This window comes from Rhineura floridana, chromosome 11 (assembly GCF_030035675.1).
Source record: "Rhineura floridana isolate rRhiFlo1 chromosome 11, rRhiFlo1.hap2, whole genome shotgun sequence".
NCBI classification, from domain to species: Eukaryota; Metazoa; Chordata; class Lepidosauria; order Squamata; family Rhineuridae; genus Rhineura; species Rhineura floridana.
In genome coordinates, this window is record NC_084490.1 from 9,321,101 (window position 1) to 9,339,173 (window position 18,073).

The window sequence follows — 18,073 nt, forward strand, 5'->3', positions numbered from 1 at the left end:
TAGTGGTAATGAGTGGGGAGAGTGCTGTTGTGCTGAGGTCCTGTTTGCAGGCTTCCCATAGGTATCTGGTTGGACCCTGTGAGAAAAGGATGCTGGACTAGATGGGCCTTTGGCCTGATTCAGGCGAGCTCTTATTACGAGATGTGCTTTCTCTGCCTCAGAGCCAGAGCAGACAAGGTAGATGTGGTGAGACACAACTTCCCAAGTCTTGCTTCTTCAACCCATGCATCAGCATAACAGTGAAAGGAAAGACAAGTGATCGTTTTGCAGTACAAACGTTTAATCTTGACACTTCTGGTGAAGGTGGCTGTTTAAACACCCCTCCTTCAAGTTCCTTCTCTCAGCCACTGGGTGATGACTAGAACAGATCAGGATATTTATTTTAACTACTGTGCTGTGATGGGGTGAAGTGGAAACAGAAATGGCGATGCCTCCCTTCCTGCCTTGGAACAGGGAGAAAAGTTAAGAATTTTATTTTATTTTGCCTAGCTGCAATAAATTAGAGGAAATGAGTGCCCCCACTTTGTTGTAGAATATCAGACTTGCAAACGACACATGTAACAGTCAAACTTGGGGCAAGGAAGGACAGCAATTTTATGAGACGGGGGATGTGTGAAGTAAGCTCTTTTCTCCCACATCCAGAGTGGATTCTTCGTTATAATCCCCTTCGTATTCGGAGAAAGAGAGAAGTCAATGTGCAATACCAGAATCCACCCTACTATAAAGACAAGACAAATTATTGCCACATAATAGGGTGACTCACAACATAAAAAAAAAAAAAGGCCGGCAACCTTCAGACCTTTTTCATCCCGTCTAGTGAAAGTGGGTAGTAATGAGAGGTGCTTCTCCCTGCCTTTACAAGATTAATAGCCATATCGGCACATCACAGGATGTTGCTATGGAGGAAGACTGTGCAGGATTCAGAGGTGGTTCCCCACCCCATCAACAGCAGTTAACAGAGCTCATCACACACATCACATTACTCAAGGCTGACGTTTTCTTGGATAGGCAAACTCAAACAGATGCCAACAGGCAAGCAGAACAAATTGTGCACTCTTCCCCTCATTTTTTTTTCAAATTAAAATGAGAGGAATTTTTGCCCCCTCTTGAGCTGCTGGTTACATGGTGGTGAAGGATTTTGTAAGGACAGCAGGGGTAAGGAGTAGAAGGAATCAGTTCCTGTTTCCTTGCCACCAGCTTAAAAAGACTCTCCGTAAACACATGAGAGGCATATCCCATTGCCCCCCTAAGTCAGGCTGCAGAATTCAACTCAGAGTTGCAAGGGCCACCGTGAAAGGCAGGATTTTCAGAGAGGTATGCAAGGCCCTGCATGCATGGTACGGCCCACCTCGCAGCAACCATTTCTTGGGAACCACGACTGGAGGCAAGGCAACACCATCTTCCTTCAGGCTTCAGCTCTCTTAGGAAGGAGCATCCGGACACCTGACCAGGGATGTTTGAATACAGTAAGGAAGGAACCTCCACACACACACACCCCATTGCATAGCGGTTGTCTTCTGATGGGGACTGGTAACTCTTGTAGTCTCTGCGTCAGCAAAGCATAGCCCAGAGGTCCGTGCGCCTGTTTGCAGCCACAGTTTCTTTCGCCTTCCTGTTTTGGGCTCAGCCAACTTAATTGAAGTGAAATTTGAAGTGGAAGTTCCCAGAGCCAAAAGGGTTGAATTCGAACGGCCACTGGTGCTGATGTCCTGCCCCTCCTTGCTGGTTTTCTGGGTCTAGCGGGTCCTCACCGGAGTCAAACTTCTGTCGCATTTCTGGACAGGGGGAAAACAGAACAAAAACGTTGGGAAGAGACAGCGCAAGTCTGAAGAAGAGATGGTCTCTGGACCAAGAAGAGCGAGGCCTGTGCAGTCGGACACACTCAGGGATGGGAGAGCAGCAGAGAGCCAGCTCTACTCTTCTTACCTCTCAGCTATTCCTTGCTAGTTTCACATTCGCCGCCCTGAGCTCCTACTGGGAGGAAGGGCAGGATAGAAATCGAACAAATAAATAAATAAATAACAAAATGCGAAAGATCTCACGCTCCCCATCTGCGGTCTGTGCGAATCAGTGCGATGCAGTGGTCAGACTAGGACTGGAGAGAGACGCAGGTTTCACTGAGCCACCAAGGTGATTGTGGGACTGTCACTATCTCGCAGCTTAGCCTACCTCACAGGATTGTTGCAAGGTTAAAAAAGAAGGGGGTAAGGGGAGCAGAGAAGAACCATGCACACTGCCTTGAGCTCCTTCGAAGAAAGACAGGATATGATTGTATCAAATACATGGAAATTTGAGATGCAATTACTTTCCCAGTGGCACAGTTATAACCCACTGCAATGAGGAAGGGGTAAACCCCAGCAACATCTTTCCCAACACAGCAGGAATTAACATAACCAGTAAGAGAGTTTGGTGGTTACGGCCATATGTCACAGATGGGGAACCTGTGGCCCTCCACCGATGTTGGTGGACTACAACTACCATCATCCCTCACCCTTGGCCATGCTCACTGGGGCTGATGGGAGATGAAGTCCAGCATCTTCTGGGGAGTGGCAGATTCTCCATCCCTGCCAGACACCATGCCTATTTATCTTTGAGCTGTTCTGCAAGGGACATTTTGCTTACGCTCAGGGGCTGACCTATTGCTGCATTTTGCTGTTAGGAATAGAACTCAGCATAACCAGGCTTTCATTAGAAAAAATAAAATGTTCCTAGCCCTAAATAGTGACATAATGTAGATGGCAATGCCAAAAGGGGGCAAGCCCAAAAATTCTGGTGGCCAAAGGGTGGGGCTTTGTGGCTCTACAAACACTTTATTTGCCCATGGCTAGCATAGCACAGAACAGTGCATGTCAAATATATAGTATATACCCTTGCACTTGTTATTCAGGTCAAGAAAGGCAATTTATTGTTTACAGCAGAGCAGAGCAGACCAGGCCTCAAGTTAATCTCAGGTGGGACTTACCTGGATCTGTCAGGACTTCTTTAGCAGCTGCAATGTCAATGAATTTCTTCTCAGCCTCTTTTTTCTCATCTTCTGACTGGAAATTGTCAGGGTGCCATTGCTGAGCCAGCTTCCGGTAGGCTTTGATGATTTCCTGCTTATTTGCATTCCTGGGGAAAGGAAACAGAGGAACAAAGTTTGTTCCTGTATTTTTTCAGTGACACGAGGAATGGCAAATTTAAGTGAGAAAGCAGCAGGAAATGTTTCCACAGACCACATGGTGTGCAGCTCAGACAAGGTCCCTGTCTCAGTTCCAATATGACAGGAGAAGCAAAGTATGTAGGTAAAGTGGCCTCTTTTTGTTTAATCAGGTGAGCTTGGCATACGGGGTATGCAAGCTTTGGAGATACACAGAAATCCTTACCGTGCCTAGCAAAAATTCCTTTGAAAATGCAAACATTTGCATATTTTGGCATTAACCTAATTAGACCGGCAAAATTTATCAAATTGTTTTTCTGTTGCCACCTCATAAATACAGTTTGCAAACCAACCTGTACACATCTACCTTGCCACATCAAAATTTTGCCCAGAACCTGACCAGGATGGCTTTGTGTTTAAAATTATTAAACAGCTGGTTCCAGTATTTTTACCATTTTGTGATAAAAAAAAGAGACAGCCAAGAGCTGACATAGTTAACTATGCTCTGTGAAAGATATGACTTAAGGTCTGGTCTAGTTCAGTCCAAGTAGTGTTGTTTTAAATTGTTTTTATGTCATTTTATTACTGTAAGCAGCCCTGAGGCTCCTTTGGAGAGGAAGGGTGGGTTATACATTCAAAATAATAAATTAAATTTTAAAAGATGTCCAGCTTTAACTAGATCATGACTATAATGATACTATTACTTCATATTTGTATGCATACTTTTTATCTTGGCGATTCTTACAAAAACTCTGCTGGGCTGGCCTCCCACTATTGGCAATGTAGGACAAGACTCGAATTGGCTTGCTTAAAGCTACCTGAGTGAGCCTGTGGCAGAGGCAAGATTGTGCAGCTTAGCCCCTTAGCTGCGAGGTAGAAATACTTTTCACAAAGGATCTCATTCACTGTGTCAGGCCAGATAGTCCATTACAACCAGTGCAGTCAAACTTAGCTTTGCTGGTTAAAAGTCCTGCAGGTCTGCTAACAAAGGCATTTCCAAGCCCTGATATCCAAGGTCCATTAAACTAGGAGCTCAAATTTAACGGGCACAAAGCTTAACGCTTATTTAATATATTTTTAGGCCATCTTATAAAACAGATGAGGAGCCTACAGCCCTCCGTATATTGTCAGACTCTAACTCCCATCAGCTCCAGCCAGCACGGTGCATGGTCAGGGAGGATGGGAGTTGGAGTCCTGCAACATCTGAAGGGTCACAGGTTTCCCACCCGTTATAAAGTGTCAAACCGTGACAAAGTGGCTTCCAACATATAAAAATGCATAATGTTCAAATGTAAACTCTAGAACGCCATAAAAAACAAGGGTGGAATTAATAGTCAAACAGCAATCAGCAGCTTCAGTGACAGCAACAGACACCCCAGCATCACAATAAAAGCAAAAGAATGTAAAGGCAAACCGGCATCATGGTAGTATCCTTTTAAGGAAAGGCCCATTGTCTTTAAAGCCAGCCTGTAATGATAGAGCCATACATATTTAAGTTGGAAAAGAATTCCACTAGCCAATCCCTCTAAGACTTTCACGAACAACGTATCAAGAAAGTGATGGAAGGGCCAGAAAGCAACTCCCCTCCCCTGCTTCTGGGCTGTGAAGAAGTTATGGAAAGTGCATGCCATACCTCCGGATCCCAAGGATTTTGTAGTAGTCTCGCTTCTTGGACTGCTTCAGCAGTTTCTGTGCCCTCTCCAACCCTTCTTTTAATTCCTCATTTTCACTGTCAAACTCTTTGGCCTCTTGATAGTCTTCGACAGCTACAAGGCAAGAGTTGGTGTTAACTGAGAGGAAAAAACCCTACACAACCCTCATTTCTCCTCTTTCTTTAGCGTTGTCTCTAAGGTCAGAGCTGGTAGGTCTGCACATGTAGAATCCGACAGAATGGCCGAGTGCATGCCATCCTGAGAACCACGGTTCTTGCTTTTTGTTTTGAAACAAACATATTTATAACCCTTATTTATTTCTTTATTATTTGATTTATATCCTGCCCTTGCTCCCAGCAGGAGCCCAAGGCGGCAAACAAAAGCACTAAAAAGACGTTAAAACATCATAAAAACAGACATTAAAATACATTAAAACAAAACAACTTTAAAAAACGTTTAAAAAACCCTTCAATGCTCGTAATAAATCGAGAGATTGAGGCAAGCGACTCTACGATGGTCTCATGTGATCCTGTGCCCTCACCCCACCCCCAACAGCCCCTCATCACTTTCCTCCAACCATACATTGCTATTGTGCCTGCTTACAGAGCTTGAATGACCTCTATACTATATTTTGTATCTGCACAGATTACACACAGATCCAGAAGTGACCTTATTTGCCAACCCAGTTGATACTGGAATGAATGAATTAATGCAGTCTGGCTTTTACTTTTGGGATCATCATAGGAGGGAAAACAGAGACCAAGATCTACAACAGAGGTGGGAGAACCTGCGGCCCACTAGATGTTGTTGGGATTTCCAACTCCCATTATCCCCGAGCCTCGACTATGCTGCCTGGGGCTGATGGGAGTTGGGAGTCCCAACAACATCTGGAGAGCTGCAGGTTCCCCACCCTTGAGCTATAATAATCAATAAGATCCAACAGCTAAGTAGAACCTCCATATTCAGAGGCAGTATATCATATTGTGCTGGGGGCCTCCAAAATGGCTTATGGCTCTTCTGAAGGTAACTGTCTGGCTGCTGTGGGAAACAGGATGCTGGACTGTTGTCCATGAGCGCTCTTATATTCTCACAGGACGTCCCTTATACAGAGTCAGACCATTGGTCCATCTAGCTCAGTATTGTCTACACTGACTGGCAGCAGCTCTCCAAGGTTTTGGGCAGGGGAACATGTCCATCCCTACCTGGAAATGATGGGGATTGAGCCTTCTGCATGCAGTGCAGATGCTCTGCCAATGAGCTATGGCCCTGACATGGTCCCCCTCTACCCCTCAGTCACAGGCCATCTTACCTTTCTCAAACTCCTCATTCAGGATATAGGCTTCAGCTCTGTCACACAGGATGAAGATGTTCCTGGGGTCAAGCTGATGGGCTTCTGTGCAGATATCTATAGCTTCATGAGGTTTTTTGCTCTGTAGGTGGCAAAGGAAAGCACCATTTGCATCTGTGCTGCTGGTTTCCCAGCAATCACATTGCCCACCATGCTCTGTCCCATCATCTGTTCCAACACAGCACGTCACTGTCAGACCAGAGCAACACTGGTTCAAAACTTTCCTTAGATAGAGCCAACGTGGTGCCCTCCAGATATCTGATGGACTACGATTCCCATCATCCTTGTCCACGGCTGGAGCTGATGGGTGTTAGAGTCCAACAACATTTGGAGGTCACCCTGTTGGCTGCCTCTGATTACAGGCCAACAAGCTCCACTTCTGTAAGAAGGACCAAGGACAAAAAGAACAACAGTGGCAGAGCAGGAAACGAAATGCAGATCTCTAGATTTCAAGATGAGGTCTGTCTTATCTCCAAGGCTGTCGAAATTGATTCTGAATAAGTTTCAACATTACCATAAGCTAAGTGTTATTTTCATTCATTTATGATGAATACTCATGTAATCATATTCAATTAATCTTAACCCCTTTAAAAACAAACAAACAAACCCACAAACCCAAAGCCAATTTCGTTTCAGTTCTATTCCTTTCCCCAAACAGGCTGGACTGCCCTGCCTCACCTTGGACAAACAGTGGCAGATGCGCCCTTTTGCTTTAGCCACGTAGATCTCCACGTTGGGCTCTGTTTTCATGGCCGCTTTATACTTCTCTATGGCATCTCCGTACCTGTTTCCGGGCAATGATAGAGAAAGGAGCTCGCCTCAAGGCTGCACAACAAAGGGATAATAAGCAGCCAAAGAACTGCTCGGAACCAGTCTGATTTTGTGGTCAAGCAGAACAGAAAAGCGTCATTATTCTGTGATCACCTTAACTGAATGCAGAAACTGCTAATGGACCCCAGAATTCAGCACTGTTGTGTTTCACAAACAAAAGAATGTGGTGACCACATGATAGGGGTTTCGACTGGGGAGATCTTTCTTCTCTCGTAACACTACAGCTCAAGGCCGTCCAATGAAACAAACTGATGGACAAGTAGGCACAGGAAATTCGACAAAGTGCTTCTTCACACAACACATAATTTATCTTACAGAATCCACCACTACAAGATATGTGGGTAGCTACTGGCTTAAATGACTCCATGGATAGTTGAAAAGCCCTGTCCTCCATGAAGTTGTCTAATAACCCCCCTTTTAAAGCTGCATGAATCTGCCTTGTCAACGACTTGTGTGCTCTCAGCTAGCAAGAGCACATGTTTTGCATGAAAGTGGCACCAATTTCAATGCTGTTTGTCTCCCGTTAAAATTGTTGGGGGTTGAATGGCTGGGAAAAGACCCTACTGAACTAGATGGCCCAATGGCCTGACTCAGTAGAAGGCAGCTCGAGGTTCCTATCCCAAGAACATCAGTTTAGGTTTTCTAGGCTGAACGTGCTGCAAGTATAGCCTTGAAGGTACGTAGGCAACGCACGCTGGAGTCTCAGAAATGGTGTTTCATAAAATGCAGCTAACTGAACATTCCTCGGCATGCCTGTTGGAGAGTGCTTAGTGCACAACGCTTTGCACAGAGGATCCTCAATATGAACCTCTGACTTCTGCCCATCCACCCTTGCAAACAAGCAGCCCAGGGAGGTTAAGGGGGGTAGTAGAGGGAGGGGCCCACTGCACCTCTGAGCGCTGACGTGTTCCTCTGCAGATTCCAGCTGTTTGGCAAGCTTCTTCACTTGCTTGTAGTGGGAGAAGCAGGCCTTGTCATCCTGATCCAGCTTCAGGCACTCCCGCACTTGGCTGTGGAGGAAAAGGGACCGGGTCTAGCTCTAGCAGGAGGAGCCCTAAGACAACATGCCATTTGCAGGCATCCATTGGGTTGACGCAGACAAAAAGTGACCGGACCAAGAACAACGTGGAACTTCATGGCTAAGCTAACTCCTCATCCCAGGAAGTATGATCACCCACTCTGTTTTTGTGACTGCAATTTCATTGTTTTTAATACTGAATTTTAAACTGCCGTAGCCCACCGTGGGGCCTGCTGGTGAAGGGCAGGCAATACATTTAATAATAATAATGCCACGTTCCCTTTACATTTTATTTTGTTGTTATGTGCCTTCAAGTCGATTACGACTTACGGTGACCCTATGAATCAGCGACCTCCAAGAGCATCTGTCATGAACCACCCTGTTCAGATCTTTTAACTTCAGGTCTGTGGCTTCCTTTATGGAATCAATCCATCTCTTGTTTGGCCTTCCTCTTTTTCTACTCCCTGCTGTTTTTCCCAGCATTATTGTCTTTTCTAGTGAATCCTGTCTTCTTATTACGTGTCCAAAGTATGATAACGTCAGTTTCATCATTTTAGCTTCTAGTGATAGTTCTGGTTTAATTTGTTCTAACACCCAGTTATTTGTCTTTTTCGCAGTCCATGGTATGCCTCCAGATTTCCCCCTGGGACAGAGCGTCGTGACCCACCCTGTTCAGATCTTGTAAGTTCAGGTCTGTGGCTTCCTTGATGGAATCAATCCATCTCTTGTTTCTTTTCTCCTTAGGGGAACTCAAAGGTGGCAAACACAGGGGGCCCTTGAGTGGTCTCCCACCCAAACACTGATCGCTTAAGCAATGTTTCTGCTTGAAGTGTCCTCAACTGTGTATCCCTCCTCCTGGGGCCACACAGAAGCAGCTGAGTGTGGATATGTGCAGGGAGATTATCAAGCCAAACTACCACATAGCCTTCTTCATCCTCTCTCATTAGCAGCCTCCCGGGTATGTCACCTGCCCTCTTCCACCCCTCTCGCCTGCTTCTCTTCCAGAGGAGACATGACACCTTCCAGGGTGCTGGATTTGGCAGTCAACTTTCCCCAATGTTTACTAACAGACTGAGTTTGGATTATCAGATTTCACCTCCTTTCTGCCCACTTTCCGTCTCTGGCCGCTGCCCTTCTCCATGCACACCCCACTTTGGTTATTTATTTATTTAAAATTATTTGTATACCACCTTCCACATCAAAACACACGGGACAATTAAAAACACACACACACAACAAAAATCATCCGTTATGATTACAGTAGCCAGAGATGTCGGCAGGTGTTAAGAATCAGCAACAGCGTGGGTGAAGAGCTATGCCTCTAGTCGTTGGTGGAAGCACGCAACAGTCAGTGCTTGCCTGGTTTCCAGAGGGAAATCATTACACAAGGTAGGGGCCACCACGGAGAAAGCCCGTCACTGCACGAGAGGGAAACATCGGCAGGCCATGGGGCAGGAAACAGGGCCTCCTCCACAGACTGCAGTGACCGAGTTGGTTACAGGGCAGCATACTTACTGCAACAAAAAAAAGCTATGGGAAAGGCCTTCAGGCCATTTTGACCTGCGGCATGTGTCTTTAACATACATAAAAGGCGGGGCTAGAAATTCCCCACCCCCCAAATTTCACTGCCCAATCTACAAGTGGCAAAACGGGAGGTGCTGTAATTTGGCAGCCGGAACGTGAACATCAAAGTGGGAGGCAAAAAAATTTCCTCACTACCTGTGGAATTCTCCTCCCCAGCCGCCTTTAAACACACACACAGCAACAATCGGAAATCTCACCCCTCTGGAGATCGAGGTCAGCTGATGCCATCCGATGGCAAAAATATAAAGAGTTCACACACCCCGTCCCCACAATACTCTACACACATGTGCATCCACCACTCACTTTAAGGACTCCTCGTGCTCCCCCAAGTTGTAATAGAGCTTGCTGAGCTTCAGGAAGGCTGCCCTGTTGTCGTTACGCAGCTTGGTGGTGGGTTTCAGGTCCATGATGGCCTTGCTGTGGTCGCCGAGGTACAGGTGGCACTCGGAGCGCAGCTCTTTTGCTTCTGGGTCCCAGGGGGAAATCTGGAGCAGAGCAGAAAGGTCCTAAGAAGGCCTCCCGTGGCTTGCGGTTTAGAACCCTGGTCGCTAACACAGGAAACTGCCTTATGCAGAGTCAGAGCACTGGGTCCATCTAGCTCAGTACTACCTATTCTGACTGGTAGCAGCCCTCCAGGCTTTCAGGCAGCAGCTTTTCCTGGCCTTAACTGGAGACGCTGGTGATTAAAACTGGGACCTTCTGCATGCAAGGCAGATGCTCTACCACTGAGATCCTGCCCTTCCAAACAGAATTTGCTGTATTTATTCACAGCGTTAAAAAAACCCTTGTTTTGTTTTATACTCTGAATAAATTATTCCCCCTCTGCTCCCAGACTTAAGCATGTTATGTAGATCCCGCCTTTCCTCCAAGGAGCTCAAGGGGGCGTGCACGGTTCTTTCCTCCTCTATTTCCTCCTCACAACAACCCTGTGAGGTAGGTTAGACTGAGATAGTGACAGGTCCAACCAGGGCCAGCGCCAGGCATGACTAGGCCCTTGGGCACCAGCCTGCCCCAGGCGCGCGGCTCCTGCCTGTTCCACCTACCTCTCTCCTGTCTTTCCTGCTGTGTGTGCTGGGCTGCCATCAACCAAGATGGCGGCGGAGGCTTCTCTAAGGGGTTGATGCCCCCGACACCATCTGGGTTGATGGCAGCCCTGCACACACAAGTGTGCGCAGCAGCAGAAGACAGGAGAGAGGTGGAGCGAGCAAACGGGTGGACGGCCTGGAAGCTCTGTCCCTGTGATCTGCGGCAGGGAAGTGCTACTCTCCCACCCTAATGAGGGGCCTTTCAGGGGCCCCTCAGTCAGGGCCCGACCTGGTTGCCCTTTGGTGCTGGCCCTGGGCCCAAGGTCACCCGATGAGCTTCATGCAGAGTGGGGATTTGAACCCTGGTCTCCCAGGTTCTGATCTCAACACTGTTAACCACACTGGTTAAAGAGGGCCTTTCCTCTTTGCTCACCCAGTCATCACTCCTTTCAGCCATGCCAACTGACAGACAAGCTGAAGAGCCAAGGGCTGCTTGTCATCTGCCTCTGCTTCAACACAGCAGGGTGCGTTTTAGCCTGCATGGCCCTTGCATGCCAAAAGCATCTTCCTGACCTGGTTTCTCTCTACTGAAAGTGACACACGCTGGTTATCTCATTCTACAGCAATGTTAAGAAGGGCAGTAAGACACAGAAAGTGCCTGAGGCCAAGACTGTCAACCCGTCTCATGGTGCCACTTGAAAGAGAGTGCAAAGGCAGTGCGAGGCTCTGTCTGCTGAGCCACAAACAGCTCAAAGAGGATGAGTTAAGGACAAAGATACCTCAATTGCTCGATCCAAAATACTGATTGCTCCCAGGTAGTTTTTCCTCTGAAAGGCGGTTTGGGCTTCTTGCATGGAATATTCTAGCTCAGACACACGTGCAAGCTGGTTTTGGGCCTCTGTGTTATCTGGATTGCTCTTGAGCTGATGAAACCATTAAAAAAAAAGAAAAAACCATTTGCATTAGGTCATTGCGTATGTTAGGAAACCCATCTGAAAAACTTTGAGCAGATCTGGAAATGCCCTGAGAGGTGGCACAGGGAGAAAAGATGGGTGCCAACACAGAAAGGAAAATGGCTGTTGCCACATACCTAAGGATAGGAAATAACGTAAAAGATACTTTTTAAAGTGCTCAGCTGGGCAGATAGCCACTCTGTGTGGGCTATTTCTGCTCGTTACAATAAGAACTTCCCCAAAAATTGCATTCCCCGCTCTATTTTCCATCCAATGCAATGTACATGGTATTATTTGCATATCACAGACAAAGGAGAGTTTTGCATACCTGCACGATTCGAATCCAAAAATGAAGCTGGTCTCTCTGTAACAGTCTGGGTTGCCACAACTTCCTCAACGGCTGGAACGTATGCATACACACCATACATTTAAAGCACATTTACTTCCCCCAAAGAATGTTGGGAACGGTAGTTTACCTCTCACAGAGCTACAATTCGCAGAACCTTTAACAAACTACAGTTCCCAGGATTCTCTGGGGGAAGCCATGCACGCTAAATGTGCTTTAAGTGTATGGCATCTACACAGTCAGTGTGAGTGGAGGCTAGTACTGGAGGCAGGCACTGCTGAGGTACACAGTCTTGCTGATGGCCCACAGATGGATTACCAAAGAGGCCAGAAAGAGTACTTCACCAATGCTCCATTCCCAGCCATGGAAATGAGTGTGCCATTACTAGCTAAGACTCCAGCACTCGGGAACAGGTCCCGGGGGTATGGGAAAGTTGCTTACCACAGCTTCGAAGTCCTGCTTGGCCTCCTGTGTGCTGCCTTCCTTCAGGAGGATGTTGCCTCGTTGTAGCCGGGCCTGTGGGGCAGAAAAAGCCAGATTCTTCGAGACAAGGGTGACAAGACAAACAGACTCTGGAGCAATAGTAATAATTTCCTGCTTGGAAACAGGAAACATCATTCGGGGTCGTCTCTGTGTGCAAACTGAAATGAAGTAAACTGTGCGTGGGTGTGCACAGTAAGAATCCCTAGAGCCCTGATTATATAGCAAAATAGGGACTTTCACAGATATGCCCGCCACATGAAACAGTTCATGCATCAAAGGACACTGTGGCAAGGGAAGACAAGCCGGGCCCCAGAAATCAGCCACAAGATGAGCAGCTGCAGGGACCTTACTACCTCCCCTGCCCCCCTGCCCCCCCCAAAAAGGAACTCTGCTTCCACTACCTCAGGGCTGCAGCAGGGTGGGGAAGACACACCATGGCTGCTAGGCAATTTAAAAAACAAAACTGTATGGCTTCCACATGTAGTGAGCCATCCTTGAAATCAGTTGATTGAAAGACAGGACGTAGCATCTTTAAAATAAAATAAATAAGGACTGTAGATTAATTAGTAATCCACAATGACATTTATCAGTTCTGCACATATAATGTCTTGCACTATTCAGAATCATTCTCCATCTATGCAAGAGAAAGAAGGGGACTGATTTGAATACCAATTCAAACTTGTATTCTGAGTGGGAAATAATTCCTTCTCCCTGCACCCCTTTCCCATGAAGAAAGTCTTACTCAGATCCGTAGGGGGGAGGGAGGGGGAGAGGGGGAGGGAAGGGAGAGGGAGAGAATGTGCACATGACTTACAGCCAGGAAGTCCGGCTTCAGTTCAATAGCCTTCGAGAGGTCAGGTAGTGCTGATTTGAACTTGCCCATGGCCAAGTAGATAGTTGCCCGTTTGTAATAGGTAAGGTAGTTTTTGGGATCACTTTCTAGGAGGGTTAGGAAAAAAACCCAGAAATAAATATCACCAAGTATGTATCAGGAATGTACCCTGTGGGATGCATATGGATTATTATTACTACTCATTTCATTTATTAGTCGCTTTATACAATACAAAGTCTCAAAGCAACTTGACACAATACGTGACTTGACAAAATGCAGGTCTGCTTCTGCGCCCTCCCCCCCCAATATAGCCCTCTAATTATCCTTGCTAAAGTTCCAAAAGCCTAAATAAAGTTTTATTAGGCTGGAGGCTATGTGCGACACATGGACAACAAAAAAGAACCACCTGCTCTCTTTCAGTTTGCAAAAGGCTTCCCTGTCTTGTCACCATGAAGAGATTTCTCCTCGCCATAGGCGAACAGGCAAGTGGTTAGATTTACAAGTCTGCCGTCAGCCTTAAAAGCTGCTATGACAGCCACATATCTTATAGAACCAGCAAGGGACATGGCACAGTATGTCAGCTTGGGACTGGGGAGACTGTGTTCTAATCCCCATTCCCCCATAATGCTCACTAGATGGCTGTGGGCCAGTCAGCCTGACCTCCCTCAAGATAAAAAGGGAGAGCGAGAAGCTTGATGGTGAAAGCACAATATAAAAATGCAAAAAATTAGGGCAGTCATCCGGTTAAAGAAATCTGAGGCTGCAACCCTATACATAGTTACTAGGAAGTTAAGTTCCATTGAATTTGTTACTGTTACTGCGATTTGTTACTGTTTATTACTATTATTCAATGCTATTATAAGCAATATATGTGAAAAAATTACAGAAGTCAGGTGAAGCTCCAACACTGAGAGAGTAGCATAAGCCAAGAAGACACCTGTCGTTCCGGTGCCTGCACCCTCCACTGAGAAGACAGTCAACACCGGCGGTGTTACTCACCCACTGCAGAGTGGTAGTGAGAGAGTGCCTCAGCCAGCTGCCCAGCTGCCAATAGCTTCCGCCCCATTTCCAGGTGGTTTTCGATCTCAGCTTGCCCAGCAGCCAGCAAACCTGTAAGGCATGAAACAGTTTGTGAGACCAAGAGCCAGTGTAACAGAGCAGGAGACAGAGATGCGGGAACAGAGGACATGCACATGTTAAGCAAAGTTGCTCAATGGTAGAGCAACTGCTTTGCATCAGGTGGTCTTAGGTTCAACACCTGGCATCTCTAAGAAGGAGAAGGGTCAGGTAGAATGTGATATGAAAGATTTTTTTTTTTTTTTTGCTGTACACCGCCCAGAGAGCTATGCTAGTCGGGCGGTATAAAAATCTAACAAATAAATAAATAAATAATAAATCACTGCTGGAGACTCCATTCAGTTACTGGTTCCAGAACTAGGCAACTTGTCAGACCCGGCTTTATTTGTCTGTGGTTTTGCCAAAGAATTAAGAAATGAGCCAAAGGTGGTACAGTGGAAAGAGAGTTCAAGTCGCCTGACCTGTACTCCTGTCACAAGAATAACAAAAGTTCCTATTCTTCTCTGATCCTACCCATTAACCTCTACAGGTTAACAATAAATCATTCTTGTTTTGTTTAACTTGCACAGCTTTCTGCTAACACAGAAGGTGCAGAAGGATGCCTGATTGATCAAATAGCTCTAACTCTTGTTTACTGTTTTTATAAATTGCATATACACACACAACAGAAATACCTGGGGCAATGTACTATACAAGAATGTAAAAAATACATCACTGGTGGTCAAAAACAGCTGCTTTTGTTACTAAAATATATACTTTTATAATCAGGTATGTTCCCTTCATGTTCCCATGTTATTGAAGCGACCTTGCATAGTCTCCAAGGAAAGACTGATGATTCTTAAGTGTCGTAGTGGTGGAGGGAGGGCTCATCTCAGTTGAAATCACTGGGTACTGATGGTCAGGCAGCTTTCACCAGATTCAAAAACATCCAAACCACAAGGGGAGTTGGGGAAGAAGGGTGTGTGTCTGTAAAACACTAAGGACTAGAAACATATTAAGGCAGAGTGGGTGAGGCTAAGGGAGAAATAGCCAAGAGGCACCAATAACACAAAGGGGTGGGGCTGTGGGCGGAGCAGCAACGCGTCATCACGCGTGGGTGGGGCCTGAAGGAAGGGCGGGGCTTAGAGAGTGGGAGGGGCGTGATAACAAGCCCTGAAGCGGAAGAGCGAGGAAAAGAGAAGCAGTGGCCAGGAAAGAGTGTGGCGCCCCATGATCAAGGGGGGGCGGGGCCAACAAAAGCTTTGTTGCTAAGGGCGAAGAGGAAACGGCCCTCCCTCCCTCCCTCCCTGTTACCATGGTTACCTGGCAACTGCAGATCCAGCAGGACGCACAGCAAGGACGCGGCCCACAGCAGCCGCCTCTCACAGCCACCAGGACCCAACCCGGGGTTGTCTCCATCTCTGCCAAGGAGCCGCAGGCCGCGCCACACCGGCTGCTGCCTGGACTCCATGTCCCAACGCCGGAACCAACTCAGTTCCGCATCCGCTTCCTTGTCGTCGAAAACTATTTCCTGCCGCTCTAGCTTGGTACTTGTCTTTCCTCGTCGTTATTCTTGCTGGCGAGGAAACTGACCGCTCTGAGATGTCCCGACTCGCCCGCTTATGCCCTGCAATCGCGTCAAGGGAAGAACGCGGCGGGGAAAGGGGGCGTGGCAGCTTCTGGCCAATGAACTCCCACTTCCTGGAGGCTGTGGAACTTCGGTAGCCAATCAGCGGTAGATTAGGTCTCGGTGCCCAGGCCGCGGGGATCCGCTTCGCCGTCAGGAATTATTGCAGAATCAAGAACAGGCGTGACGTTCCGGAGCACGTGCGGTGGCGATAGTAGGGGACACTTTTGCTAGGTGGGATGATGATAATAATAGTAATAATTTCTAATAATGATGATGGTGATGATAAAAACAGTAATAATTTCTAATGATGGTGATGATAATACCTCCTAGCCCATAACGCTAACAATTAACAATTAATTAAATTAAGCACCCATGAGTATCTTCAGTGGGAGAAATGGAGCAAGGAAGGTGAGCACACTTCCTCCACGCTCTGGATAATGCGAAGTAACCCTAAAGAGTATGCCACTGAGCATGTGCAGAGTGACTTTCTTTCCTGGGTCAATAATCACCACAGTCTCGCCCCCTGGAGTCCTCTTATCCATCTAGTTTTAAAGTAAAAATGAAAGCATATATGTGGAATGATTTTTCTCCTTCTTATAGTTACTTCCTTGTTCTTTTAAAAGGTGTAACTTAGAGGGCCGGTGCCAGTGTTTGGTAATCAGATGTGCTCCAGAGCCATATTGATTATCCCCATATTTCTTTTTTGGCAATAGTATCTCCATATTCTTTTTTAAAATGTTGTCAGTTAAATTATGAGCCTGTGGGCAAGGACTGGCATATCTTTGAGTTTCTGTACAACATTTAGCAAATTTTAGGTGTTTAGAAGGGATAAATGATAATTATTAGTAGTGACTGGCTCGTTGCCTGTCGTTGAGAAAGAATGAGACTGATATAAATTGCTCTCCTTTTTCTTCTATCCAGAGAGTGTGATGGGGATGTATCTAGCCTGATGGAGCCAGGTTGCAAGCGCAGGAAGACAGGTGAGCCCAGTGAGGCCACCCCTTGGGAAGTGCTGCCGGTTCTTTCTGAGAGGGAATCCCAGAGTGTCACGTTAATGCCTGTGTATGCTGCACCTGTCCTGGACAAGAAGGAGGCATGCCGCCTGGTGAAGGAGGTTTCCGCTGCCTACCCGCTGGGTGACCACCCACACTTGAAGCGTGTCCGTGCCTCTGTGGACAGCTCCCACCCTCTCGAGATGATCCTCTGCCTGGCCAGCCCCAGACAAGAGCAGGACAGCTTGCCATCCCTTGCTAAACTCTTTCCTGAAGGCCAAGTAGGCCTGTGTGGCTTGGGGGAACCTTTTTTGACCCAAGTACCGGCCTTTCCGCCCTTGACTCGTCCCCAGTATGAGGAAGCTGCCTTGTGCTGGCCTGTCTCTTTCCATGAGAATAAACGCATCACCCAGGCCATGACAGGGTGCCTCTTCACTCCCTCGGAGAAGGCCGCCATGCAAAGCTACATGGAAATGGCCATCCAAGTAGCGCAACAGGGAGCGATGCAGGGTATGAAGCCAGTAGGTGCTGTGGTGGTTGACCCAGCCGCTGAGAGAGTTCTGGCAGTAGGGCATGACTGCAGGGATGGCTTCAACCCGTTACTCCATGCCGCCATGGTTTGCATCGACCTGGTGGCCCACAGCCAAGGTGGTGGGGCATGCAGCTATAAAGATTACCCTGCTTGCACCTTCCTTCCACTGGACAGTAGCTCGGGTTGTTCCTCTTTCAACAATGGGCTCCCGTACATCTGCACTGGCTACGATATGTACTTAACGCGGGAGCCATGCGTTATGTGTGCGATGGCACTGGTGCACTCACGCATCGAAAGGGTTTTCTATGGCGTGCCATCGGCTCATGGAGCCCTGGGGACTAAGCACCACATCCACAGCCGCAAAGACTTAAACCACCGCTATGAAGCATTCCGGGGCATTCTAGAAGTCCAGTGCCGCAGCTTGACACAGGTTGTGGTTCTCAAGGAATCTCTGACAGAGAGCGCTTGAGGGGGAGATGTTTTTATTGTTGTGCATCCTTTGTACTTCAAAATTATATAATTTTAAGAACAGTCATGTGTCTGTCAAAATTGAGAATGTGATGGGGAGGTCTTTTGTTTTTACACATCCTTTTTATTGTTTTTTTAAAAAATACATTATTTTAAGAACAGTCATGTGTCTGTGTGTGAATTT

The 18,073-nt window shown here is 47.0% G+C and overlaps 3 protein-coding genes across 3 annotated transcripts in view; 2 read left to right on the forward strand and 1 right to left on the reverse strand.

Annotated features, from left to right (window-relative positions):
- The window catches only part of CLDN15 (claudin 15), an 18,064-nt gene extending 16,021 nt beyond the window's left edge, over window positions 1-2,043 (forward strand). The window contains exon 5 of the mRNA XM_061588177.1: window positions 1,784-2,043. Coding sequence (XP_061444161.1) covers window positions 1,784-1,829 — 46 coding nt within the window. The 3' untranslated portion in view covers window positions 1,830-2,043. The remainder of the gene's footprint in view (window positions 1-1,783) is intronic.
- LOC133365844 (dnaJ homolog subfamily C member 3-like) lies at window positions 263-15,933 on the reverse strand. The gene is made up of 12 exons (XM_061588173.1): window positions 15,591-15,933; window positions 14,211-14,321; window positions 13,194-13,318; window positions 12,338-12,412; window positions 11,377-11,520; window positions 9,876-10,057; window positions 7,861-7,980; window positions 6,818-6,923; window positions 6,101-6,221; window positions 4,773-4,905; window positions 2,963-3,111; window positions 263-1,775 (listed from the first exon to the last, which is right to left on the reverse strand). Exons 1-12 carry the CDS (start codon window positions 15,736-15,738, stop codon window positions 1,633-1,635), a joined length of 1,557 nt encoding a protein of 518 aa, XP_061444157.1. The 5' UTR covers window positions 15,739-15,933; the 3' UTR covers window positions 263-1,632.
- On the forward strand, window positions 15,470-18,050 carry ADAT3 (adenosine deaminase tRNA specific 3). The gene is made up of 2 exons (XM_061588175.1): window positions 15,470-16,128; window positions 16,819-18,050. The coding sequence occupies exon 2, from the start codon at window positions 16,847-16,849 to the stop codon at window positions 17,888-17,890; it is 1,044 nt and encodes a 347-aa protein (XP_061444159.1). The 5' UTR covers window positions 15,470-16,128; window positions 16,819-16,846; the 3' UTR covers window positions 17,891-18,050.
- The last annotated feature ends 23 nt before the right edge of the window (window positions 18,051-18,073 follow it).

What these genes read in the sequence shown, in the direction of transcription:
- LOC133365844 (XM_061588173.1), bottom strand. Translation starts at nt 15,738, where the DNA reads ATGGAGTCCAGGCAGCAGCCGGTGTGGCGCGGCCTGCGGCTCCTTGGC. An exon ending in GCTGGATCTGCAGTTGCCAG is followed by an intron (nt 14,322 to 15,590) that starts GTAACCATGGTA and finishes CATGCCTTACAG; the next exon opens with GTTTGCTGGCTGCTGGGCAA. An exon ending in AGCAGGACTTCGAAGCTGTG is followed by an intron (nt 11,521 to 12,337) that starts GTAAGCAACTTT and finishes TGGTTTCATCAG; the next exon opens with CTCAAGAGCAATCCAGATAA.
- ADAT3 (XM_061588175.1), top strand. Translation starts at nt 16,847, where the DNA reads ATGGAGCCAGGTTGCAAGCGCAGGAAGACAGGTGAGCCCAGTGAGGCC.